The following is a 26,383-nucleotide window of genomic DNA, read 5'->3' as shown; positions in this document are numbered from 1 at the left end:
GTGCAATTGCCCTCATTGTCCCAATATTATTTTGGTAGGGGAGCACCTGATCTCAGTGGAATTAGCCCATGAGATCATGTGACCACAGAGCTCCGAAATCATTACAACATATTACACATTTTACTAGGGTTTAATTGATCTCCGTTTAATAGCAAAAATTAAAGTATAAACCAATTTAATCTTGAACCACCCCTTTAAAATGATATATTAATGATTCACTAATCAACACTGTAGAATCTGCTAATATATTATTAGTATTAAATACATTTTTTTTTTTACTCGGAGACACAGATTTTGTTTAGTGTTAATAAGAAATGACACTTTATTTCTGTCTTCTCATCCATTAACCATCTTCTCCACTATGAGCATCCATTGCTCACATGTCCCTACTTCAGAGCGCTGCCATCTTGGGTCATTGAAACACAAAAATATTAAAAAAATATTGCCGGTCATGGTCAGTCATAAACAGTTCTTATGATGGGAGGCAAAAAGAAGCACCGTAGTTAATTTCTAGAAATACCATACAGCGATAACAATAATGGTAACAGATACCTTAATAAATAATACAATAAATAAAACTGTACTGCTTGGTATATCCAGTGTGTGAAGTTTCCAGGCTGTAATTGTTAGGATAGAGGACACAGACATAGGAAGTTTCTAGTACACATGCGTGGGTGCATCTAACGTGAGCTGAAATGAATGTCCGTTTTTCTTCCTCACAACACATCATCATCAGGAACCGGAACAAAATAAATGCTACAAAGCTAATCAGGTCACCCAAAGTAAGAACAAGAGTTGCAGCTTTGGAGAAAAATAATGGTTAACCCAGAAAACCCACTGGTGGTGGAGTAGATGTTAAATGGAACCTGTCACCACATTGTTCACAAATACAGCTAGTGACAGATTCCCATAGACCCCTATTTACTAACTGACACACTTCCTATAGCTCAAAATGCTTTCCCTCACATCCCCATCAAATCAACTTTGTTATCTTACCCATGCCTCCTTCTCACCATTCAGTACTTTATGTCATGTGACCAGGGCGATTTCATCTAAGGTCCTTAACACACTAACATCTGCAAAATCTACCCAATGTATGTTCACATGAAGTAACAGCAGCCACCATGGAGGATGGGGAGGAGTAGAAGTCCATGGAGACTCCTGTGATTCCATGTGATCAGACATTTACATGGGGTAGATTTTGCAAATGTTAGCTAGGTAAAGGACCTTAGTTAACATCACCCTGATCACATAACATGAAGTGCTGAATGGGGAGGTATGTGACATGAGGAGTAGAAATGAGTGAGGATTCACTGACTTGCTCAGGATCTCCCTGTATGAACGGGAAGGTAACAAAGTTGATTTTATGGGGATGTGAGATAGCATTTAATTAACAGTGCTATGTGGGAACCTGTCACTAATTGTATTTGTAAAAAATATGGCAACAGGTTCCCTTTAAAAGAAGGAATACTCACCTACTCCCGGTGCTCTATTCCAGGCACAGAACTTGCTCTCACTGTTTCTTTTTCCACACAGGATGGAAGTGGGGAGGCTTTCCTGACCAGTGTGGGATAGTGTAACTGTAATTAGCCCACAGTGGTCATGGGAGCTTTACAAACTCTGGTCTGAAGGGGAATAGAAGCTGAGAGAACAGGGGCTGCACTGAAATGCGCACCATTGGCAGTAGGGGAGTAAACCTCATTTTCAGTTTCTACACCTCACCAATTGGTTTTGTAGACTCTACCTCCTGACACATACTCACACCACCTCTACCACCTCACACATACTGCCTTCGTTACTTTTATTTAACCTACTTTCTCCTTCTTATGTCCTCTGTTCTTTTTATCCTTCATTATTCACTCAATGTTGTAGATGTCTCAGCTCCGATAGCCAGATTCCCCCTCTCCCTCTGCAACTTCCGCAAATCTCGGATGCTCCTCACCGCCCATATTCCCAGCTCCCTAAGAACATGATAACCCCTGACCTTCCTTTCAAATATCCCACCAGATACTTTATCCACCTCATCTTTGTCTTCTTCTTCCAATTCTTTCTGTAAGCCCACTGTTGTTCCGAGATGCTCCAGCTGGGACCTCAAGGCGGACACCTGTCTTAGAATGCTATGAAGACCACTATGGAGAGCACCGTCGTCACCCTGCAACAGGCTGTCCCCCTGTTCTTCTAACACTTGTATCAATCGTCTTTCCAAGTCCAGGTAGGCAGTTATGTTTGCGAGTAGCCTCTCTTCCATGGCCATCTCTGCCCAGGTGTCAGAATCCATGGATGCGTTCCCTCCAGCGAACTCAAACTGCGTTAAATCGTGAAGTTCGTGTGCTTCCACCTGTGATAGAGATACCGGTCAAAAGGGTCACCATACAAGATCTACATACTCTGCATTACACAAGAAGCCTCATGTGTCCACTTGCATCAGTGAATAGACCAGCGCAGAGTCCGGCTCCTTCTCGCTGCCTTGTATCTCAGTGCCGCAGCTATGAATAAGGGACGCATGACACCGGTAAGAGCATCCGCCGGTGCTGCATCCATATAAAGTGCAGTGGGCTGGCAAACAATTACAATGTCTTGTCCTGCCCAAAATTGGGTCACCTGTTCAGCCCATTTTGTCTTTACTAGGGGTGAGGTTAGACTCCGCTGCGGTGCCCCCCGTGGCTGTGGTTTCTGGAATTTGAGCTCCTGTGATGGCATACACAACCATATTGATCATCTACCCCTAGACTGGATCCTTCTTAGGTACCTCAGGAGGCAATCATCTATACTGGAAGAGGAACCAAAGAGGACCAGGTGGTTTTGGGTTGGTCCCAACTTCTCTGCATTAAAAAACTCTCACAGCTAGGTCCTCCCTCATGTTCTGGTCACCCTACAGTAAATACGTGCTGTATACGGTGGTATATGGTGTGCCACCACATGCTGCACTTATTTTGTACGTTCCCATAGACTTCTATGGGGTGGAACAAGACAGAAATACAGACAAAAAGAGGATAAACTCTGTATTTTACATTCTGTATTTTGGTGCATCTTACAGTACGGTGGACAATACAGACATTATATTGTAGCCGCATGTTACCAGTGTGAATACAGTTACGTAGGTAAAGTACAGCTTCTAAAAAGCCAAAATGTATTGTTCGTGTGTAAAGTACCTTAAAGGGGTTTTCCCACGGAACAGGATAGGGCCTTACTTATTGATCAGTGGGAGTATTAGTGATGAGAACCCCCACAGATCACGAGAATGGGGGGTCCGATGTAGCCTGTGATATGATAAATAAATACATTTTTAAATATACTTTCTCTATCAATTCCTCTTAGTTCTCTGGATCTCTGCTTGCTGTCCCTCTATAGAAACCTGTTATGTGTGAAATCTGTCCATGGTAACACAGCTCGTTATATCCCTTGTCATGTGACGTCACACAGGTGCACGCCTTGTTGCATCCCTGGTCAAGTGATGTCACACAGGTGCACGCCTCATTATATGCCTCGTCATGTGATGTCACACAGGTGCACGGCTTGTTATATCCCTCGTCACGTGATGTCCCACAGGTGCACGCCTTGTTACATCCCTGGTCATGTGATGTCACATAGGTGCACGGCTTGTTATAACCCTCGTCACCTGATGTCACACAGGTGCACGCCTTGTTACATCCCTGGTCATGTGATGTCACATAGGTGCACGGCTTGTTATAACCCTCGTCACCTGATGTCACACAGGTGCACGCCTTGTTACATCCCTGGTCATGTAATGTCACATAGGTGCACGGCTCGTTATATCCCTCGTCACGTGATGTCCCACAGGTGCACGCCTTGTTACATCCCTGGTCAAGTGATGTCACATAGGTGCACGGCTCGTTATATCCCTCGTCATGTGATGTCACACAGGTGCACGGTTTGTTATATTCCTCGTCATGTGATGTCACACAGATGCACGGCTCGTTTTACCCCTCGTCATGTGATGTCACATAGGTGCACGGCTCGTTATATCCCTCGTCATGTGATGTCGCACAGGTGCACGGTTTGTTACATCTCTGGTCATGTGATGTCACACAGGGGCACGGCTCGTTATGTACCTGGTTATGCGCTGTCACACAGGTGCACAGATCATTAGTGTCAGAGAGTAATCAAAACGGTGTTATATCAACGATCCTGTGTGACCAGTGACAAATTTCTATCCACTGGAAATAGACATAGAAGGACAGCAAGCAGAGATCTAGAAAACTGTGAGGATTTGATACAAAAATCCTATTCGAAAATTGTATAACTTCTCTTTCTACAAATAAGATTTATTCCCTAAAATAGGAACAGCTCAGCCCAACAAGAAAATGTGATGTCCTTCTTATTTTGCCATCACATCTTAGGTCCTAGAAGATTACTCATCAGCAAGCCTCTGGCTGTGGGCGGCTTCCTGGAAGGAACACAATTTACTGTATAATGTATTGGATATAAAGAAAATCTACCATCAAAATCCATCCTGATAATCCAGGGACATTACTCATAGATCCAGGCACCGGGACTGTGGAATCTTCTTATATTTGTTATCCATGGCCTTCTTCCTTCTAAAATCAACTTTTATAATTATGCTAATGAGTCTGAAAGGCTCCTGGGGGTGCTGTTGCTTCACAGCACTTCCCCTTTTCCACTGTGTGATGAAACTTCTGCTGCAGCGAGATTACATCACGCCGAGGAGGGAGACAGTGTAACAGCTTGTAAAGCTGCAGCACAGAGGAGCTTGGGTAACACCCCCCAGATTTCTTCAGGCTCATTAGCACAAATATAAAAGTTGATTTTAGAAGGACTGAGGCCATGTATAACAAATATAAGAAGATTACCACAGTCACGGTGGTTGGAACTATGAGTAATGTCCCTGGTTTATACTGATTGATTTTGATCGGAGATTTCCTTTAAAGGGGTTTTCTCGCAAAGTAAAGTTAGGCCCTATACCTTGCTGATCAGTGGAAGTCTCAGCGCTGAGACCTCCGCAGATCATGAAACAAGGGGTCCGTCGGACCATAAATCTCGGAAATTGCCGAGCACTGCGCTCACTGATCTCCGTCAGCTCCATAGTGATTAATAGAGCAGAACGGTCATGCGCGGCCGTCTGCTCCTTTAGTCTGACGGAGCGATGACGGACCCCTAATTTTTGGGCCCCGTGGATAGGACCTAACTTTCCTTCGTGGAAAAACCCCTTTAAGCATTTGTATGGAATAACTATTAAGACAATGGGGATCATTTACTAAGCGTCCGAATCGCGCACTTTTCCGATTTGTGCCAAATTGCCCCGGGATTTTGGCACATGCGTTCGGATTTTGGCTCACCGGCACCTTCGTTCACGCAACAGAAATGGGAGGCGTGGCCGTCGGACAACCCGTCAGATTCGGAAAAACTGCGGAATTTAAAAAACGTTTTGTGTCGCAAGATCAAGCACTTACATGCACCAGGAAGAAGAAGGTGAACTCCGGCGGAGCTCAGCGCAGCAGCGACACCTGGTGGACATCGGGCGCACGACCTTAGTGAATCCCGGCAGAACCCGAATCCACGTCAGACAACGTCGCCGCTGGATCGCGACTGGACCGGGTAAGTAAATGGCCCCATTGTTGACTAAATATGAACTTTACTTATCCATTATTTTAGGTCATTCCACAAAACACACACACACATCTATCAATTGTAGAAATACACAATGACACATAGCTCACGTATTTCTCCGTCAGGAGCAGGAGGTCCGCGCGGATTTGTCGCAGCTGTTGAATAACACGTGAGCAGAGGTCCGAGTGCTGCACTTCAGGGTCCATCACAGGTCTGGGGTTAGTGGGAGTTACATGAGATGGCACAATGCTGGGAGCTCTGCTATTATGGAAGGGTCAGCAATACCAGGGAGGGATAAACAGAGCGTAGGGGGGAGAGAGAGAGAGAGAGAGAGAGAGAGAGAGAGAGAGAAAGAGAGAGACTGGCTGAGTGACAGCGCCGACACCAGACACAGCAACACTTTAACACCACAGATTAGGCAATTACTCATTGGTGCTTGTCCAAGGGAGCTACAGGGAAGGTGTGAGACAGGTACCAAGTACAACACATTGCAGCGACATTATAGACCGGATGATGAGGAATGCAGCACGGCCCACGGACAAGGAGGTCACTACTGTGTGTAGGAAGACACAAATGTCACACAAACACAAATAACCAGCCAGAACTCCAGCAACATAGTGCAGAGTGATAGTACAAATTATGTATTACTATGAATGTAGTCCACATTTAAAGGGAACCTGTCACCACATTTTTCACAAATACAGCCACTGACAGGTTCTCATAAAGCCCTAGTTACTAAATGCCTCCCTTCTTTTAGCTAAAAATGGTTTCCCTCACATCCCCACAAAATCGACTTTGTTATCTTACCAGATCTAGCAGGAGTTGGAGGAGGACATGTCCTGCCCGGCTACTCCCCAGGTCCCATGCCTCCTTTTCACCATTCAGCACTTCAAGTTATGTGACCAAGGTGATGTCATCTAGGGTCGTTTACCCACTAACATTTTCAAAATCTACCCAATGTTTGTATCTGATCACATGAAACCACATGGACTTTTACTCCTCCCCATCCTCCATGGAGGCTGCTGTTACTTCATGTGATCAGCTACATACATTGGGTATATTTTGCAGATGTTAGTGTGTTAAGGACCTTAGATGACATTGCCATGATCACATGACATAAAGTACTGAATGGTGAGGAGGCATGGGGATGAGCTGCTGGACTCCCCATCCTTCATGGAGGCTGCTGTGATTTTATGTGATCAGATACATACATAGGGTACATTTTCCAAATGTAAGTATAGTACCTTATATGCCATCACCCTGGTCACATGACATGAAGTGCTTAATGGTAAGGGTGGGGGAGGGAGGAAAAGTACAGAAGCACAAAGGTGGGGGCAAGAGCTGAGGAGTGATTGAGAAGCACAGACAAGTCACATGTTATTTTTTAAATGCAAAGAAAAGTAGGTGTGTCATCATTTCATGGGTTTCATGTTTTGACACTTGCAACTCATAAATTTGGGCTGATACATACATTACTGTCATTGTATCCAATAGACACCGTGTCTCATAAAGTACTCAGTGCTGAGACCCCCACAGATCACAAACGCAGCGCGGCACGCGGCAAACTCCGTCAGCTCCATAGAGATTAATGGAGCAGAACGGTCATGTGCAGCCACCTGCTCCATTACTCTGACGGAGTGACGAGGGGTCAGACGGAGGTACGTGGACCCCCACTGCACTTAGACCCCCACTGATGATCAAGTTAGGCCCTAATTTGTGGATAGGGCCTCACTTTTCCACATGGGAGAACCCCTTTAAGCTTCTTATATCCTTGTTTTTAAGAAAATGGCTTTTAAAATTATGCAAATGAGTGAGGGGCTCCAGGTTCGATAGGTGTTAATGGAGCCCCTCAGGTAATTTGCATACATTTAAACAACTTTTTTTTGTTAAAACCAGGGCATAAGAAGCTAAAAGAAGAGCAGACCCTACCAGCGGGGACGCACACAAGCAGGTAAGTGTACTTGGTTTATAATGCTTCATCCTAGTGGTAGATGTCCTTTAGGGAGCGTTCACACAATGGGGCACATTTACTAAGGTATGACAAAAGGTAGAAAACAGAGATTGTACAGAGGTGACTATACATATAGTTATAGCAGCTGTACAGGTAGTTGCACCAGAGGATCGGTGCCCCATAAGCTAATGAAATTTATAGAACCTATATTACCCCTACAAAATAGGGGAGGAGCTATGAGGCAAAAACAGATTCCAAAAATAGTAAAAGTAACAAAGTTTTATTATGTATCAGGTAAAAACACATAAACATAAATAACCAATTAAAAGGAATAGTATGACAGGGTTACAAGGTGAATATACAGCAGGAAAAGAAAGCAGTCATACCCGGACATAGCAAATTGCACAGAGGTTAAGCCAATTTAGATGGGCTGGTATATGAAGATTTGTGAACCTATTCAGGGCATAGAACCATGCACTCAAGTAATGGCATAGCAGGAGCTCATGCCTGGTGGGAGCCACTTTAAGGCATACAAATACCAGTCCTTACCGTGTTGGTGAGTAAGTGTGCCAGAGGTCCGGGGATGACTGCTGCCCCAACGTACGTTTCGGCTCCTATTGAGCCTTCGTCTGGGGGTGGCGTCTTCCCGGTCACAGGTCACATTTAAAGAGGAGTTTGACCAATGGGATCGTCTTACTCGAGATATCGCGAGAATCTGAGTCACATGATCGCGATGTCTTCGCGCATGCGCGGTTGGATAGTGTTTTGCCGAAGTAGCGTATCTTTGCGCATGCGCAGTTTGCCGTACCCGTCGAACGCACATCCCAGAAAAAGCTTGAACGTTCGAGACTATATTAGGTAAGTTACTGGGATTTTTGAACTTGCCTGAATGTTGTATTTTAAAGTGACAAGTGCTTTTAATCACATAATCTGTTGGTACACATTTTGATATACCTAAAACAAAGTGTCAGTGTCACAAAATTGCATATTATTTACAATGTGTTACCTTAATCAACTGAGACATCATTGTCATATTGACAAACATTAATGTGGATTATTCTTTCAGTCATATTTCATTGCTAAAATAAGAATTTTTTCTATTTACACTATATTTACAGTAAAATTGATATTAATAAAGCATATTCATTAGACAAAATAGTTTATTGTGATACCCTATGGATGTGAGTGCTCAGTGACAAATAATGAGCTCCTGCTATGCCATTACTTGAGTGCATGGTTCTATGCCCTGAATAGGTTCACAAATCTTCATATACCAGCCCATCTAAATTGGCTTAACCTCTGTGCAATTTGCTATGTCCGGGTATGACTGCTTTCTTTTCCTGCTGTATATTCACCTTGTAACCCTGTCATACTATTCCTTTTAATTGGTTATTTATGTTTATGTGTTTTTACCTGATACATAATAAAACTTTGTTACTTTTACTATTTTTGGAATCTGTTTTTGCCTCATAGCTCCTCCCCTATTTTGTAGGGGTAATATAGGTTCTACACATTTACTAAGGGTAAATCAGGGCGCGTGCCGTCAAGACAATCCGACGGATTCCGACAACCCAGGATTTAACATCGCAAATTGTGTCGCAAGACACGCGCTTATAAGCACCGGGAAGAAGAAGGTGAACTCCGGGGACCTGAGTGGAGAAGCAACACATGTAGGAAATCCGACGCACGATTTTAGTGAATCGCGGCAGCTCCGACACTCGTCAGACATTCCGGATCGGTGGACGCAACGGGAACGGGTAAGTAAATGTGCCCCACGATGTTGTCACATTTTTTGATGCCTTTCCAAGGCTTCAGCATGTGACCTCAGCATGTGATCAAGGTTGAAGCTTTTGGAATGCGTCAAAAACACATAAAAAAGGCGAGGCTTAGTGTGAACGCGCCCTGAAAGAGGCTCCCTCTTCCTCCCCACAAGGTGTCAAAATAATAATAACAACAGTCTTGATATGGGAAGGGATGACAGAGGTGTTGGGGCAATGTCCGAACTATGGGTAAATTTACATGGCCGTCTGCGGGGACGTATATGCGGCCTCATGTGTTGCACCGATCCGGGCCGCACACCACAAAAAGATAGAGCATGCTCTATTTTTCGGCGAGTGTGTGGCCGTGCGCTGCTGTTTTCTATGGAGGGAGGAGGGGTCACCTCTTCCTCCTCTCCAGCACACGGCAGTATGCTCGCACGGTAGGCATACCTCATGTGAATGTACCCTAAGGGTGCGGTCACACGATGCGTTTCAAAACACATTAAAATCGCATACACATACATGTTACCGTGCGTTTGGCTGGTTTGAATCCATTTTTCTTCTTTCTGAAAGTGTAAGCGGCTGTGTTAACATTCTCACAGCTGCTTACACTTAAAGCAATGAAGAAAATTGGATTCAAACCAGCCAAACGCATGGTAAAAAGACAAAACCCACCAAAAAGTGATGAAGAACCCTACAGGTTCATACAAAATAACATTCAAATCCCCTCGGTGCACACACACTTCTTACGGGGGCAGGTGCAGGAGGGGTAGAAACCTGACACAGGATGGTTCTGACCCCCATTGTTTCTATCCTTAGTGTTATTCTTTACCCCCCGGGTCCCCCTATTATAATTGCCCCAAAGCATGACCCTGGAAATGACCTGAATCACAACACTGCACACACTGTCACATCATGCAACTAGTACTGCCTCGATGACGTCACCCACCCGCCGCAGCCAGGGCGTCACGTGACCAGCGTTGCCGGCTGCGTCTCCCTTCTCGAATTTCATCGAGCAGCACCGCCCCCTTACACTGAGCAGTAGGCCCCGCCCAGCCCCTCGGCCTCAGGTGAGCGGCGCGCGCCAGTGATGTCACAGAGGTCGCCGGCTTATATGGATGACGAAACACAAGAAAACGGAAAGGTAAAAAAAAAGAAAAAAAGAAAACAAAATGTGAGCGCGCTGATTGTGTGTTGTGGTCGGTGAACGGGTGGTGGAGCACGACGCAGGGCAGTGAGGAGGAAGTGTCCGTGTGCTCTACTCCCTCTGTGCTGCTGTGAGACCTGGCCGTGCAGCCTCAGTCTCCTGTAGGGTGCTTTACCTCTTAAAGGGGCTGTCCACTAACAGCCCAGCTGGCTGTATAATGAGAGCCAGTTCATGGTCAGAGTGGTGTCTAACAGGGGAAGGAACACAGCAGCTGCAGATCCCACAGGGTTTACACATAATTGTATATATAAAGGGAACCTGTCACCAGGATTTACCCCACTAAACTACCAGCCCCCTCAGGAAGGGGGTGAAAGTCAGGTAAATATGACTCATCTGACCTCATTGTCATAGGCCACCGTCCATGGCAACTCCCTGGCACCCTGCTGCCTCCATCGTGTATGATTGCGGGAGTTAAGGGGTTAAACTGCCCGGCAAGGAGAGATCTCCTTGCAAGGCAGTTACAGCAGGGACCAGGCTGTGTGTCACTGCCAGTGTGCCAGCGCAATCCCAATGACAATATAGATCGTCCTAATGCGGCAATAATTTAACCAGTTAAATCCCAGCAGCGCATGCATGCTGCCATAATGGATTAGATCGCCACCCTCCATCATGGAGTTCTGATCAGTTTCTATGACGGCTGGGAGTCTGTAATGTCATACAGCATGACGTCTAAGCATCTGGCAGAGGAAGACGTTTAGAGATCACCAACAAAGCTGCCATACACTTCAATACTGACATGGAAGGGTTAACATACATAATAATAAAGATGCTGTCCCGCAGCTTCCCTGAAATGCATATCAGCCATCCCTAACTAATGAAACGTCCAGCAAACTTCCCCTCACTGATGACATGCTCAGTAGACTCCCCCCTTACTGATGAAATGTCCTGTAGACTCCCCTCAATGATGAAATGCCCAGCAGCCTCCCCCCACTGATGAAATGCCCAGCAGCCTCCCCTCACTGATGAAATGCTCAGTATCCTCCCCTCACTGATGAAATGTCCAGAAGCCTCCTGGCAGTAAAGAAGTGCCCAACAGACTCCTGTCAGTAATGAAATGCCCAGCAGCCTCCCCTCATTGATAAAATGTTTAGCAGCCTCCCCTCAGTAATGAAATGTCTCTGCCTGTGTGAAAATGTAAAAGGACATTAGGAAGGTAACTCATCAAGTCATAATAAGAAATTACAAAACTTACTGCATGAATTGCTTTAATGCCGTCACATTTTGCATTTTTATGCATTGTAGTTTTCTCCAATAAACTACATTTGACGGATAATGGGGCCAATAAAGTAAAACTACAGCTTCTGTGCAATGTCCAGCAGCCTCCCCTCAGTAATGAAATGCACAGCAGCCTCCCCTCAGTAATGAAATGGAAAATAGGGCCAATAAAGTAAAACTACAACTTCTGTGTATGTGAAAGTGCAGCTCACACATGCCGCTTGTGGTCCAGGCACTAGACCGTGGATGTGGTATATGTGCACTTACAGTACAGAAGAATACAGGCAGATCTGCTGGACTATGGTCACTCATTGTATCTATTTGGTGGTATTTTGGGGGTCCACTGGAGCATGCACCCTCTATGTGAAATGTAGTTATATGGCTGTACTTACGTCTGAGTCATCCGTCTTTTTGTAATGTCTCATTGGACAGATGGGAAATGTTACATCTACTCAGTGATGTGAAATATCAGATCTTCATGTTTCAGTTGGGAGTTGGTTTCCTCAGCTCCCAATACCCTTCCCCCAAACATCTGTCTGGTTACCAATAAGCACTCGCTGCTGGATCAATACTTTAACTCCATCAGAGCCTAAGCATAGACCCTTATGGCACTTTACATGGATAAGCTTTATAACTAAACCTGGTGGGGACTCATGAGGGTGCAAGGTCAGTGCTAGGGATGGGGCTTTAGGGTGAGACTAACCTATGCTGATCCCGGTGCGGGGTTGTGTGTCTATGGGTTACAGTCTCTAATTTCTTCAGTCATATTGATTGCTTCTTATGGTGTCTTGCATAGAATTCCTGGAAAAAGAAGTGAACCTTTTGTTCTGTCATCTACATTGTTCTTGTTGCATCTGTATATTAATATGTATAATGTATATTCAACCAAAGAACGTAGCTGCGCCATTTTATGATGGGCTTGATTTTTATGGCTTTTACTGTGCGGTCCAAATGAAAACTCTCCTTTATTGTTTCAGTTAGTGCGATGACAAAGATATCAAGTTTATATAGTTTACTAGCTGTAGCTCCCGGCGCTGCCCGGATTAGGAAATAACTGCTCTTAGCTATAACAAAATAGAATGGGTTAGCAAAAAATATTTTATATATATCTATCACACTCTCTGGCCGTCTCTCTCAGTGACCGTCTCTGACCGTCTCTCTCAGTGACCGTCTCTGACCGTCTCTCTCAGTGACCGTCTCTCTCAGTGACCGTCTCTCTCAGTGACCGTCTCTCTCAGTGACCGTCTCTCTCAGTGACCGTCTCTCTCAGTGACCGTCTCTCTCAGTGACCGTCTCTGACCGTCTCTCTCAGTGACCGTCTCTGACCGTCTCTCTCAGTGACCGTCTCTGACCGTCTCTGACCGTCTCTCTCAGTGACCGTCTTTGACCGTCTCTCTCAGTGACCGTCTCTGACCGTCTCTCTCAGTGACCGTCTCTGACCGTCTCTCTCAGTGACCGTCTCTGACCGTCTCTCTCAGTGACCGTCTCTGACCGTCTCTCTCAGTGACCGTCTCTGACCGTCTCTCTCAGTGACCGTCTCTGACCGTCTCTCTCAGTGACCGTCTCTGACCGTCTCTCTCAGTGACCGTCTCTGACCGTCTCTCTCAGTGACCGTCTCTGACCGTCTCTCTCAGTGACCGTCTCTGACCGTCTCTCTCAGTGACCGTCTCTGACATTCTCTCTCAGTGACCGTCTCTCTCAGTGACCGTCTCTCTCAGTGACCGTCTCTCTCAGTGACCGTCTCTCTCAGTGACCGTCTCTCTCAGTGACCGTCTCTCTCAGTGACCGTCTCTCTCAGTGACCGTCTCTGACCGTCTCTCTCAGTGACCGTCTCTCTCAGTGACCGTCTCTCTCAGTGACCGTCTCTCTCAGTGACCGTCTCTCTCAGTGACCGTCTCTCTCAGTGACCGTATCTGAACGACCAGTGGCATAATAGCAACCAATCAGAGCTCAGCTTCCAACTGCCACAGCAGCAGCAGACAATGGCTCCTGTATATGGTGGTTAATAAGTGGATTTAGGAAAGTGCAAGGTCAAAATTTGGGATCAAAACCGAGTTTATGACGTTCCCTGAGTCACAGAGAGCGTCTGTGCAAAATTTGGTGATTGTAAACGCGACGATTTAGATTCCTTTAGCGGACATAGATACATACACACACCTATACCTATTTTGCAGTTTTGGCATATTCTCACACAAATGACTGGCCTCCCGTCTCCCACCGGCTTATGAATGGCCTCCCGTCTCCCCCTGGCCTATTACTGGCCTCCCGTCTCCCCCTGGCCTATTACTGGCCTCCCGTCTCCCCCTGGCCTATTACTGGCCTCCCGTCTCCCCCTGGCCTATTACTGGCCTCCCGTGGCCGCTCGGCTTATGACTGGCCTCCCGTCTCCTCCTGCCTATGACTGGCCTCCCGTCTCCCCCTGGCCTATTACTGGCCTCCCATCTCCCCCTGGCCTATTACTGGCCTCCCATCTCCCCCTGGCCTATTACTGGCCTCCCGTGGCCGCTTGGCTTATGACTGGCCTCCCGTGGCCCCCCAACCTATAACTGGCCTCCCGTGGCCCCCCGGGCCAATGACTGGCCTCCCGTGGCCCCCCGGCCTATGACTGGCCTCCCGTCTCCTCCCGGCCTATGACTGGCCTCCCGTCTCCTCCAGGCCTATGACTGGCCTCCCATTGCCCCAGGCCTATGACTGGCCTCCCGTCTCCTCCCGGCCTATGACTGGCCTCCCGTCTCCTCCAGGCCTATGACTGGCCTCCCATTGGCCCAGGCCTATGACTGGCCTCCCGTCTCCTCCAGGCCTATGACTGGCCTCCCGTCTCCTCCAGGCCTATGACTGGCCTCCCGTCTCCTCCAGGCCTATGTCTGGCCTCCCGTCTCCTCCCGGCCTATGACTGGCCTCCCATTGCCCCAGGCCTATGACTGGCCTCCCGTCTCCTCCCGGCCTATGATTGGCCTCCCGTCTCCTCCAGGCCTATGACTGGCCTCCCATTGGCCCAGGCCTATGACTGGCCTCCCGTCTCCTCCAGGCCTATGACTGGCCTCCCGTCTCCTCCAGGCCTATGACTGGCCTCCCATTGGCCCAGGCCTATGACTGGCCTCCCGTCTCCTCCAGGCCTATGACTGGCCTCCCGTCTCCTCCCGGCCTATGACTGGCCTCCCGTCTCCTCCAGGCCTATGACTGGCCTCCCGTCTCCTCCTGGCCTATGACTGGCCTCCCGTCTCCTCCAGGCCTATGACTGGCCTCCCATTGGCCCAGGCCTATGACTGGCCTCCCATTGGCCCAGGCCTATGACTGGCCTCCCGTCTCCTCCCGGCCTATGACTGGCCTCCCGTCTCCTCCCGGCCTATGACTGGCCTCCCGTCTCCTCCCGGCCTATGACTGGCCTCCCGTCTCCTCCCGGCCTATGACTGGCCTCCCGTCTCCTCCCGGCCTATGACTGGCCTCCCGTCTCCTCCCGGCCTATGACTGGCCTCCCGTCTCCTCCCGGCCTATGACTGGCCTCCCGTCTCCTCCCGGCCTATGACTGGCCTCCCGTCTCCTCCCGGCCTATGACTGGCCTCCCGTCTCCCCCTGGCCTATTACTGGCCTCCCGTGGCCGCTCGGCTTATGACTGGCCTCCCGTCTCCTCCCGGCCTATGACTGGCCTCCTGTCTCCTCCCGGCCTATGACTGGCCTCCCGTCTCCTCCCGGCCTATGACTGGCCTCCCGTCTCCTCCCGGCCTATGACTGGCCTCCCGTCTCCTCCCGGCCTATGACTGGCCTCCTGTCTCCTCCCGGCCTATGACTGGCCTCCTGTCTCCTCCCGGCCTATGACTGGCCTCCCGTCTCCTCCCGGCCTATGACTGGCCTCCCGTCTCCTCCCGGCCTATGACTGGCCTCCTGTCTCCTCCCGGCCTATGACTGGCCTCCTGTCTCCTCCCGGCCTATGACTGGCCTCCCGTCTCCTCCCGGCCTATGACTGGCCTCCCGTTGCCCCAGGCCTATGACTGGCCTCCTGTCTCCTCCCGGCCTATGACTGGCCTCCCATCTCCCCCTGGCCTATTACTGGCCTCCTGTGGCCGCTTGGCTTATGACTGGCCTCCCGTCTCCTCCAGGCCTATGACTGGCCTCCCGTCTCCTCCAGGCCTATGTCTGGCCTCCCGTCTCCTCCCGGCCTATGACTGGCCTCCCATTGCCCCAGGCCTATGACTGGCCTCCCGTCTCCTCCCGGCCTATGACTGGCCTCCCGTCTCCTCCAGGCCTATGACTGGCCTCCCATTGGCCCAGGCCTATGACTGGCCTCCCGTCTCCTCCAGGCCTATGACTGGCCTCCCGTCTCCTCCAGGCCTATGACTGGCCTCCCGTCTCCTCCTGGCCTATGACTGGCCTCCCGTCTCCTCCAGGCCTATGACTGGCCTCCCATTGGCCCAGGCCTATGACTGGCCTCCCGTCTCCTCCCGGCCTATGACTGGCCTCCCGTCTCCTCCCGGCCTATGACTGGCCTCCCGTCTCCTCCCGGCCTATGACTGGCCTCCCGTCTCCTCCCGGCCTATGACTGGCCTCCCGTCTCCTCCCGGCCTATGACTGGCCTCCCGTCTCCCCCTGGCCTATTACTGGCCTCCCGTGGCCGCTCGGCTTATGACTGGCCTCCCGTCTCCTCCCGGCCTATGACTGGCCTCCTGTCTCCTCCCGGCCTATGACTGGCCTCCCGTCTCCTCCCGGCCTATGACTGGCCTCCCGTCTCCTCCCGGCCTATGACTGGCCTCCCGTCTCCTCCCGGCCTATGACTGGCCTCCTGTCTCCTCCCGGCCTATGACTGGCCTCCTGTCTCCTCCCGGCCTATGACTGGCCTCCCGTCTCCTCCCGGCCTATGACTGGCCTCCCGTCTCCTCCCGGCCTATGACTGGCCTCCTATCTCCTCCCGGCCTATGACTGGCCTCCCGTCTCCTCCCGGCCTATGACTGGCCTCCCGTTGCCCCAGGCCTATGACTGGCCTCCTGTCTCCTCCCGGCCTATGACTGGCCTCCCATCTCCCCCTGGCCTATTACTGGCCTCCTGTGGCCGCTTGGCTTATGACTGGCCTCCCGTGGCCCCCCAACCTATAACTGGCCTCCCGTGGCCCCCCGGGCCAATGACTGGCCTCCCGTGGCCCCCAGGCCTATGACTGGCCTCCCGTCTCCTCCCGGCCTATGACTGGCCTCCCATTGGCCCAGGCCTATGACTGGCCTCCCGTCTCCTCCAGGCCTATGACTGGCCTCCCGTCTCCTCCAGGCCTATGACTGGCCTCCCGTCTCCTCCAGGCCTATGACTGGCCTCCCGTCTCCTCCAGGCCTATGACTGGCCTCCCGTCTCCTCCCGGCCTATGACTGGCCTCCCGTCTCCTCCCGGCCTATGACTGGCCTCCCGTCTCCTCCCGGCCTATGACTGGCCTCCCGTCTCCTCCCGGCCTATGACTGGCCTCCCGTCTCCTCCAGGCCTATGACTGGCCTCCCGTCTCCTCCCGGCCTATGACTGGCCTCCCGTCTCCTCCCGGCCTATGACTGGCCTCCTGTCTCCTCCCGGCCTATGACTGGCCTCCTGTCTCCTCTCGGCCTATGACTGGCCTCCCGTCTCCTCCCGGCCTATGACTGGCCTCCCGTTGCCCCAGGCCTATGACTGGCCTCCCGTGGCCCCCCGGGCCAATGACTGGCCTCCCGTGGCCCCCAGGCCTATGACTGGCCTCCCGTCTCCTCCCGGCCTATGACTGGCCTCCCGTCTCCTCCCGGCCTATGACTGGCCTCCCGTTGCCCCAGGCCTATGACTGGCCTCCCGTGGCCCCCCGGGCCAATGACTGGCCTCCCGTGGCCCCCAGGCCTATGACTGGCCTCCCGTCTCCTCCCGGCCTATGACTGGCCTCCCGTCTCCTCCCGGCCTATGACTGGCCTCCCGTCTCCTCCTGGCCTATGACTGGCCTCCCGTCTCCTCCCGGCCTATGACTGGCCTCCCGTCTCCTCCCGGCCTATGACTGGCCTCCCGTCTCCTCCCGGCCTATGACTGGCCTCCTGTCTCCTCCCGGCCTATGACTGGCCTCCTGTCTCCTCCCGGCCTATGACTGGCCTCCCGTCTCCTCCCGGCCTATGACTGGCCTCCCGTCTCCTCCCGGCCTATGACTGGCCTCCCGTTGCCCCAGGCCTATGACTGGCCTCCCGTTGCCCCAGGCCTATGACTGGCCTCCCGTTGCCCCAGGCCTATGACTGGCCTCCCGTGGCCAATAATACCCTTACCCATTACCCTTAGGCCAATAATAGGTTACACGGTGAGTGAACTGTTGACACAACATCACCGCTACAGCAAATTATTTACAGCATCTAATGAAATTACTTGTTGCAGGTTTGGGTTTCTGACCACTGTTACCTAGTTTCCACATTCACACCTGGCAATGTAACCCACGGCCGGTCCATAGTTGCCCGATCCTTACATTACACCTGACATTGCATGTGACTGGTGGGTCGGGGGGAGCAGCTGCTATGGCTCAGCGCTATCTAATGTGTAGGACCAGCATTTCCTTACACAGGATGAATGTAACGTCCGAGATAATCTGTAGGACTCGGGAACCTGTTGCCTTTCCCAACAAAGTGCCGCTTAGATACAACCATTAGGGGAAGTTATAAATGAGACTTTCCGCAATTAGATTTTGGTGCATTAGTGGGAATCTGTTTTCCTCTCCCGTCCTGTCCTGTTCTGCAGACACAGAGTGAGAACATGTAACAGAGACAATGATTCGTGAATAATGTTGCATTTTCTTTTCTTCTGGACAATAATGATATGAGACGTGGGGGATGGATGCTCGTACATTGCCGAAATATTCCTGTGTGAGTGCAGCCGTGCCGTATGGAGCAGACATGAAAGCATGACACTTACTTACGGCACCAGGGATACAGTCCTCACTGCTCAGCTGTCTGATAGCCTAGACGGGAGCGGACACTCCTACTCGGCTGCAGACTCCCCTAGTGGTGAGCCGCGTTATGGCAGCACAGTGACGGAGCACTGCCTCTGCAGATGACAGATGAGATATTGGGTTTGTGTGTAAATTTCTGGCTGTATTTTTTTATCTCTGTGGATTCTGTCAGTTTCCACAGGGGGCGCTCTAAGTGACCGTAGAACGACTAGTCTGATACAAAAACAAACGAATAGAACTAAAGAATCTACAAAGCAACACAAACATCTGCCATGGATAGAAAGACTCAAATATTCCTTGTAGCATAAGTAGCATAAAGTATTCCCTATAGGGGGCGCACTGGAGAGAGCTGCTCACCCCTCCCTTCTCCATAGGAAATTGTGCCACACGGCCAAAGATAGAGCCCGGGCAGTATAGCAGTGTATGGGGACGTATATGCTCCTGTGATTGTCACACTTGTGTCCCGGCGCTCCTTCAGTCCCTAATTATACAGAACAAGTTGTAGTGTGACAGCATGTCCACAATATCTCATTCAGGCCACGTGCACGCGACCACGTGCAGCCTGCGAGGAACAGCAGAACCATTCCATTGGTGAGTGCCGCTCTATCCACCAACGTCTATTAAAAATGACCAGCTGCAAATCTGGACAGGAACGGACCGGCTCTATGATCAGCGACGTGACCGCTTCGGTAAGACACAATAGAAGCCAGTGGGGCACATTTACTAACAACAGTGCAAACTGCGCTAAATGCAGTGTCCTGTGTGGTGTGCAGGGGGCGCCAGATTCAGGATTTGCAAGAATCTGGCGCTCTCTGCACTGCTCCGACACGTACAACACTTCTGCCAACACCCCCTAATCCGTGACTGGTGCAGTGACAAGGGTCACGTGCAACACAAATGTGGCGCAGGCACTTCTTAAATACCCGTGCAAGGAGTTTGCACCTAAAAAAATGTGCTAAGTCTGACAGAAAACTGCTCTGAGCCAAGATTTGTGCTGCCAACTCATGGCACACATTTACGGTCGTGTCCATGAGGTCTAAATAAGGTTGAAGAAAGTTGCAGGTCCATCACGTCAGAACTATAATCCTCCTGTCAAATACCTTTGCTGACAAAGCAGCTGACACGACTGAACCCAGAGGTCGCAATAACGCCTGTATGTGTCTTAGACTCATATACATACAAATCCCAGTGGGTATAAATACGTACGGGTCTTCTCTCCTTCTGTCGGCTGGGTCGCAGGCTGTCCAATTACGGCTGCAGCCTCGCAGCCCGATGTATGGTCATGTGACCACAGCAGCAGTTCCAGTCACATGACCTTACACAGCCACAGCTGGGAGGAGCCCTGCGCACATTGGACTGATCCTGTACTGTGAGAGGGGGCTAATATTATCAGTTCCCGCTTACTGTTGCACAAGTAGAAGAATTTTAAATAAATAAAGTTAAAAAAAAAAAAATTAATGTAAAATATTACAAAACTTAAAGAGTTATTCCAACCCATCCCCCCTTGTAAAGGTAAACCTAACATTAACATTTAACCTCTTACCGACGTAGTACATCACGCGTCGGCTGTAGGGCTGAGCCTTCTCCATAGCCGGTAATTGGCTTCTGCATATTACTAGCACCGATCGTGGTCGATAACCTGTCCATCTTTGTCGGTGGCTTCAAAAAGATGGCGGCGCCCGTGCGTGATGAAGATTGTTGCTCCCCGTGACGTCTTCGGAGAAGGCGATCGGTGGCCATGACGGCCTACGGTCTTCTGGTTGTAACCTATTCATTACAATGTGCAATTCGCACATTGTTATGAATGAGGAGGAAAATCCCATTAATTGGTTTTTCATGGCGTTTAACCCTGTAGCGGAAAGTGGCAAACGGCAAAGTGGAAAAATATGAAAAATTCAATAAAAAGTGATAAAAAAGGCCTCACAGTCCTAAACATAGAAGCATTAAAAATGTCATCAAAATGACTTCACCCACAGCTCCGTACACGGAAGTATGAAGAAGGTTTTCATTTTTGTAAATGTATGAGAACATTATAAACCCAATACAAAGTCTGTATCCCTGTGTTCGCACCGACCCAAAGAATAAAGCTGACCTGTCATTTGGGGCGCACAGTGACGGCCGTAAAATCCAAGCCTACAAGAAAATGGCGCAAATCCGTTTTTTTCACCATTTTCACTGCATTTTCCCGCTTCCCAGTACACGGCATGGAATAATAAATACCGTCACTATGGAGTGTAATTTGTTATTGCCCGTTATGGTGGATGGAGACACAACCCACAAGAGACTGCAAGTCACCAATTTCCATGGACTGTGTTTCTCTGTTATGTGCTGGAGCAGGTGAAAATAAACCAGTTACTGGGACTGTTACTGAAGTTGCCATTTGAGTGAATCCCTCGCACCCTATAACAAGTTCTTACCTAATCTACAGTTTAGGATACTCCACACCTGAGTAGCCTCTGAGCTCCATCCGTACCCGTGTGGCCAAGAAGAAGCTCTGCACCTGCTCAGTGCTGGGCATGAGATACAATGGGGGTCATTTACTAAGGGCCCGAATCGCGTTTTCCCGACGTGTTACCCCGAATATTTCCGATTTGCGCCGATTTCCCCTGTATTGCCCCGGGATTTTGGCGCACGCGATCGAATTGTGGCGCATCGGCGCCAGCATGCACGTGACGGAAATGGGGGGGCGTGGTCGAGTGAAAACCCGATGGATTCGGAAAAACCGCCGCATTTAAAAAAAGAAATGTGTCGCTTGGGACGCACTTACCTTCACTTGGTCCGGCCCGATGAACTCCAGCGCGTTCAGATGCTCTTCAGCGCAGCAGCGCCACCTGGTGGACGGCGGAGGAACTACCTTGATGAATCCCGGCCGGACCCGAATCCACCGCAGAGAACGCGCCGCTGGATCGCGAACGGACCGGGTAAGTAAATCTGCCCCAATGTGTGCATGCGCAACCGGCACTAACGCTGGAGCTACTGAGCATGTGCAGAGCTCCGACAGCTGGCAGAGCGCCTGATCCAACTTGGCCACACAGGTAAGGCTGACGGCACACGGGGCGTTTTGAACCCGTTTTGGGACGTTTTTTAAGCAGCCCGTTAAAAAAATGCATGCGTTTTTTTTAAATCTCATCTGTTTTTGACAGTTTTTTCCAATTTTCTTTAAGAGGATAATGGGGAAACCGACAAAAAAAAGTCAAAAAACGCATGCATTTTTTAACGGACTGCTTATAAACGGCCCAAAAACGGGTTCAAAATGCCACGCCAGCCTAAGGAGGGATCTGCGAGGCTAAGGGGAGGTGGAGTAGCCTTTGCTCCTGCTCCCCGGAGAGGATACTCCACGCCCCAGTAGCCTCTCCGAACAATTTACATATTCGGTAGAAAAACTGTTTAGAATTAGGTTAGAAATGATTCTAGGGAAGGATAAGTTTAGGTTATTAATGGGAACCTACAATCACATCTATGTTAATAGTATAATTGTCTAACCAATGGATTCAGTGGTGTTGGAGTAACGGCTACTTTATGCCCCATTATCCTCTGCTGCTAAGTTTCATAATACTAAGATAAGGTTATTATCTAATTATACTGAATTAATTGATTTAATACTATGAGGAAGAGGGTTTGAGCATCAACCAACCATCAGATCTGCCCCATCTCTATATGTGGAAATTTGACTCTGTCATCCGGTAAATGGGATGTATATAGCAGTGGTAAAGGGGTCCATTTTGTAATACACTTATACAGGCGGTCCCCTACTTAACGACACCTGGCTTACAGACGGACCCCTCTGCCCCCTGTGACCTCTGGTGACCTCTCTGGATGTTACTATAGTCCCAGGCTGCAATGATCAGCTGTAAGGTGTCTATAATGAAGATTTATGGATAATCCTTGGTCCCATTACAATTATAAAATATACAGTTTCGACTTGCATACAAATTCAACTTAAGAACAAACCTGTATATGGAGTTCTAGCAATGCCACAGTATGTCGGGCCAAGGTCAGGGATTTCCATGGTGGACCATACGTGTAGTAATGAGACTTCTTCTTCTGTTCTGTAGGTGTCATCCATCAGGAAGCCATGAACTCTGCTCCATCATCACTCGGGCTCCTCTCAGGATACAATTCCTCCAGCTCTGATGATGAGGAGGACACAGCGGACCATACATCTCGGTGAGCAATTGTCTACTATTGAAACACTTACAGTTATGTGGGTTTAGAAACTTTGCACGTAGACTAATGTTTTCACTGGGGCAAATCCTCAAGGTGTTTAGCTGAGAGCTGGACTGATGAGTGATGTGCCTCCATCCGCTTCTATGGATGCTATACTGGCCAACAAGGGTCTCATTGCCCTTTCTAGCAGGTGACATTAACTGCTTTCTTAATTGGCAATACTAACGAGATATCGGGTCACATTGAGGGTGCAGTCACACGTCGCGTTTACCGCATGCGTTTAAAAACGCATTGCTACAGCGGAAGGGAGATTTGCCTAATTAAACAGCTGTTAACACCTGCGTTTACAAAACGCATGCGTTAACCGCAATGTTAACGCATGTGTTAACAATGCGTTAACAACCGCGTGCGTTAACCGCGATGTTAACGCATGCGTTAACACTTGCGTTTTGTAAACGCAAGCGTTAACAGCTGTTTAATTAGGCAAATATCCCTTCAGCTGTAGCAATGCGTTTTTAAACGCATGCGGTATACGCGACGTGTGACCGCACCCTGAGGGTGCGCCCACACGTTGTGAGGTGGTTTTAGGTGCAAATTGTTATTTTAACAAGTGGAAGACATGAACTGAATCCCATTTGTGGAACAGTTTTTCACTTCAAAATCAAATTCACCTGTTAAGTTTATGTCTTTCACCTGTAAAATTAACAAAACTGCACCTCAGGGGGCGGTCACACGGTGCGTTTTTTGGCGCATGCGTTTTTGCATGTTTACTATGCGTTTGGCTGGTTTGAATCTGTTTTTCTTCATTTCCGGAAGTGTAAGCAGCTGTGAGAATGGTAATGCAGCTGCTGACACTTCCAGAAAAGAAGAAAAAAACAATTAAAACCATGAATGGAACAAGAACGCACCGTGGGACCGCACCTTAAAACCACCTCAAAACAATGCAGTTTTAACTGCAACATGTGGACGTACCCTGAGACTATACATCTTAAGGTATAGAGAAAGCGTGGTTTCACAGTATTATTTTACCTCTCTAAAGTTCTGGTGCAACAAAGTTTCCATGTGTGTAGTACAGGGCAACAAGTGTTAAAGGGACACAGGAAATCGACCATCAAAATCAATCCTGATAAACCAGGGACATTGCTCATAGATCCAGGCACCGGGACTGTAGTACAGGCGGTCCCCTACTTAAGAACACTCGACTTACATACGACCCCTAGTTACAAACGGACCTGGATATTGGTAATTTCCTGTACTTTAGTCCTAGGCTACAATAATCAGCTGTAACAGTTATCACAGGCGTCTGTAATGAAGCTTTATTGTTAATCTTGATTCTTATGACAACCCAACATTTTTAAAATCCAATTGTTACAGAGACCAAAAAAGTTCTGGCTGGGATTACAATGATAAAATATACAGTTCCGACTTACATACAAATTCAACTTAAGAACAAACCTACAGACCCTATCTTGTATGTAACCCGGGGACTGCCTGTATCTTCTTATATGTTTTCCATGGTCTCCTTCCTTCTAACATCAACTTTTATAATTCTGCTAATGAGACAGAAAATATACCCCATCCCCTCTGTGATCTGGCTTCACGGGCTGTTACACTGTCTCACCCTCCCCACCTGCTCCCTCAGCACTTGTGCAGTTACCCCACCCCCCTTCCCACTGTGCTGATGGAGCAGGGGAGAGGGTGTAATTGTCTATAAAGCCAGATCCCAGAAGGGCTAGGGTAGCCCCTCAGGCTCATTAGCATAATCAGAGACAACTGCTGGGATCCCTCGGGGTTAGTTGAAGTTGACTGTAGATCCCCCAGAGCTGACCTCCAGCGAAGAGACATCCAGAATCGGTCAACGTGGAAAACCTATAGAAATAATACAGTGCAGAATGAGCCTTTGAAAAATATATTTGTCTTTATGGTTTTTTTCTTGTCTAATAAAAATTTCTTCCTTTTTTTTTTTGTTTTTAGCCAAGTTCCATCAAGGTCAAGGTTCTTTGAAGATGCAGCCTCCAGCAGTGAAGAAGAGGCAGAGAAAGGTGCGGTGGGGGAAGCTTCAGCGTCTCCCCCGTCCCCCCTTCCCTCTTTCAGGCTCCCCGCTCCTTGTCTTGGGAATCCGGGGGGGTTGAGTTCCGGCAGCGTCTTCTCTAACCCGTTCCAAGACGAGAAGCAGGCACAGCTCAGCATCTTAGAGAGACACGTCAAGCTGAGCGACGGCAACAGGGTGAAGGGTGGAAAAGGCGTCTGTCTCGCTTATCAAAGAGACGGGCGATGTCGCTATGGAACCAAATGCAAATACAGCCACGGAAGCGACCTGCCGCAAGGAAGCGCGAATCCTGCGCAGCGAGAGACGGACGGAAACGATTCGAGCTGTAAGATCTCGGAGACGTCCGGTATGGCGAGCGGAGAAGGACAAGCCGAGGAACCTCAAGGTGATAAGAGGAAGCGGAAGAAGCCGGGACTCACTGACACCCTCGTTCCCCCGAAGAGGTCGTTAAAAAGCTACCAAAAGCAATTGTCAGCTGAGAGGCCGTGGGCAGTGTAACTGCTGCCCCCGTCACCTACCTATAGTCATATACACTTAGGTCCTATAGAATAACATTATATTTATGAACTATTTTCCAAGCTTTTCCTAACAACTTCCCAGAATATATATATTGTATATTGTGTGATATTAACCCTTTCCGGCTCTTGTCAAATACTTCTCAGGGCTTACTCATAATAAACATGGCTTCATAGTAGATTAAAGGGGTGACCTGCAAGTTAGACCCTCTCCACAGGATAGGGGGTAACTTGCTAATCAGTGATGGGACCCCCACGGATCACGAAAACTGGGGTCGTCCTTCCCCTCGTGGAGGTGCCGGCTGCTTTATTTATCTCTATGCTGCTGAAAGAGATATCCAGGCGCTGTACTCATCAATATCCGTCCGCTCCATAAAGATGAATAGAGCAGACGCTTCTCTATTCATCTAGGGCTGCGACGGGGATAAAACAGACTCCCTTTCTCGTGATATTTGGGGGTCCCATCAATGAGCACGTCAGGGCCTATCCTTGTGGATAACTTGTATGTCACTGGAGAACCCCTTTGTTTGAAAAGTACACAGGTCCATCAAGTCCAACTTCTGTATGTTCATATATATATATATGTGTGTACAGTACAGACCAAAAGATTGGACGCACCTCCTCATTAACAGTTTCCTGACTATAAAAATTGTAGATTCACGCTGAAGGCTTCAAAACTATGTATATGATATACTTAACAAAAAAGTGTAAAAAAACCACCTGAAAATCTGTCTTATATATTATGTAAGTTTGGATCACTGCTTTGCAGACTCTTGGCTTCTCCTGATGAGCTTTCTGCAGAAATGATCAGAAATTTCTGTTTTAAATTAAAAACACAAGATTTTTCTGAGTGCTCAACACGGGTCACCCACTCACGTTCTTTGTGCGTCCCATTTAACATTTCCCCATATGTTTGTCTGGACATCTGCAGCTCAGCCAGAAGAACTGTGATGGGTTCTGGCTCTGAGATAGAAACTTCCAAACGTCATTTCCCAGATACATGAAGGGAG

At 48.9% G+C, this 26,383-nt stretch overlaps 2 protein-coding genes across 12 annotated transcripts; one reads left to right on the top strand and one right to left on the bottom strand.

Annotated features, from left to right (window-relative positions):
* Window positions 1-129: 129 nt before the first annotated feature.
* CNTF (ciliary neurotrophic factor) lies at window positions 130-18,699 on the bottom strand. 10 transcript variants are annotated; one of them, XM_072130420.1, is made up of 4 exons: window positions 10,250-10,297; window positions 6,016-6,142; window positions 5,700-5,850; window positions 130-2,338 (listed from the first exon to the last, which is right to left on the bottom strand). In XM_072130420.1, the coding sequence occupies exons 3-4, from the start codon at window positions 5,793-5,795 to the stop codon at window positions 1,853-1,855; spliced, it is 582 nt and encodes a 193-aa protein (XP_071986521.1). In that variant the 5' UTR covers window positions 5,796-5,850; window positions 6,016-6,142; window positions 10,250-10,297; the 3' UTR covers window positions 130-1,852. The 10 variants fall into 10 exon arrangements, with proteins under 10 accessions (XP_071986521.1, XP_071986524.1, XP_071986522.1 ...); XM_072130423.1 differs by having other exon boundaries at window positions 5,700-5,847; XM_072130421.1 differs by lacking the exons at window positions 6,016-6,142; window positions 10,250-10,297 and adding an exon at window positions 18,605-18,699 and having other exon boundaries at window positions 5,700-5,847.
* LOC140106153 (uncharacterized) lies at window positions 10,264-25,489 on the top strand. 2 transcript variants are annotated; one of them, XM_072130415.1, is made up of 3 exons: window positions 10,264-10,444; window positions 22,697-22,808; window positions 24,783-25,489. In XM_072130415.1, exons 2-3 carry the CDS (start codon window positions 22,717-22,719, stop codon window positions 25,354-25,356), a joined length of 666 nt encoding a protein of 221 aa, XP_071986516.1. In that variant the 5' UTR covers window positions 10,264-10,444; window positions 22,697-22,716; the 3' UTR covers window positions 25,357-25,489. The 2 variants fall into 2 exon arrangements, with proteins under 2 accessions (XP_071986516.1, XP_071986517.1); XM_072130416.1 differs by lacking the exon at window positions 10,264-10,444 and adding an exon at window positions 10,563-10,825.
* The last annotated feature ends 894 nt before the right edge of the window (window positions 25,490-26,383 follow it).

Source organism: Engystomops pustulosus, chromosome 11 (assembly GCF_040894005.1).
Source record: "Engystomops pustulosus chromosome 11, aEngPut4.maternal, whole genome shotgun sequence".
NCBI classification, from domain to species: domain Eukaryota; kingdom Metazoa; phylum Chordata; class Amphibia; order Anura; family Leptodactylidae; genus Engystomops; species Engystomops pustulosus.
The sequence above is the reverse complement of the archived record's forward strand: the minus strand, read 5'-3'. Positions and strand labels throughout refer to the sequence as shown.

Bases quoted from the DNA above. Each gene is read 5' to 3' on its own strand.
- CNTF (XM_072130417.1), bottom strand. The intron at 2,339-5,699 runs GTGAGCTATGTG...TCTCTATCACAG, and splicing joins TGCTCCTGACGGAGAAATAC to GTGGAAGCACACGAACTTCA.
- LOC140106153 (XM_072130415.1), top strand. From the start codon at position 22,717: ATGAACTCTGCTCCATCATCACTCGGGCTCCTCTCAGGATACAATTCC. The intron at 22,809-24,782 runs GTGAGCAATTGT...TTTTGTTTTTAG, and splicing joins ACAGCGGACCATACATCTCG to CCAAGTTCCATCAAGGTCAA.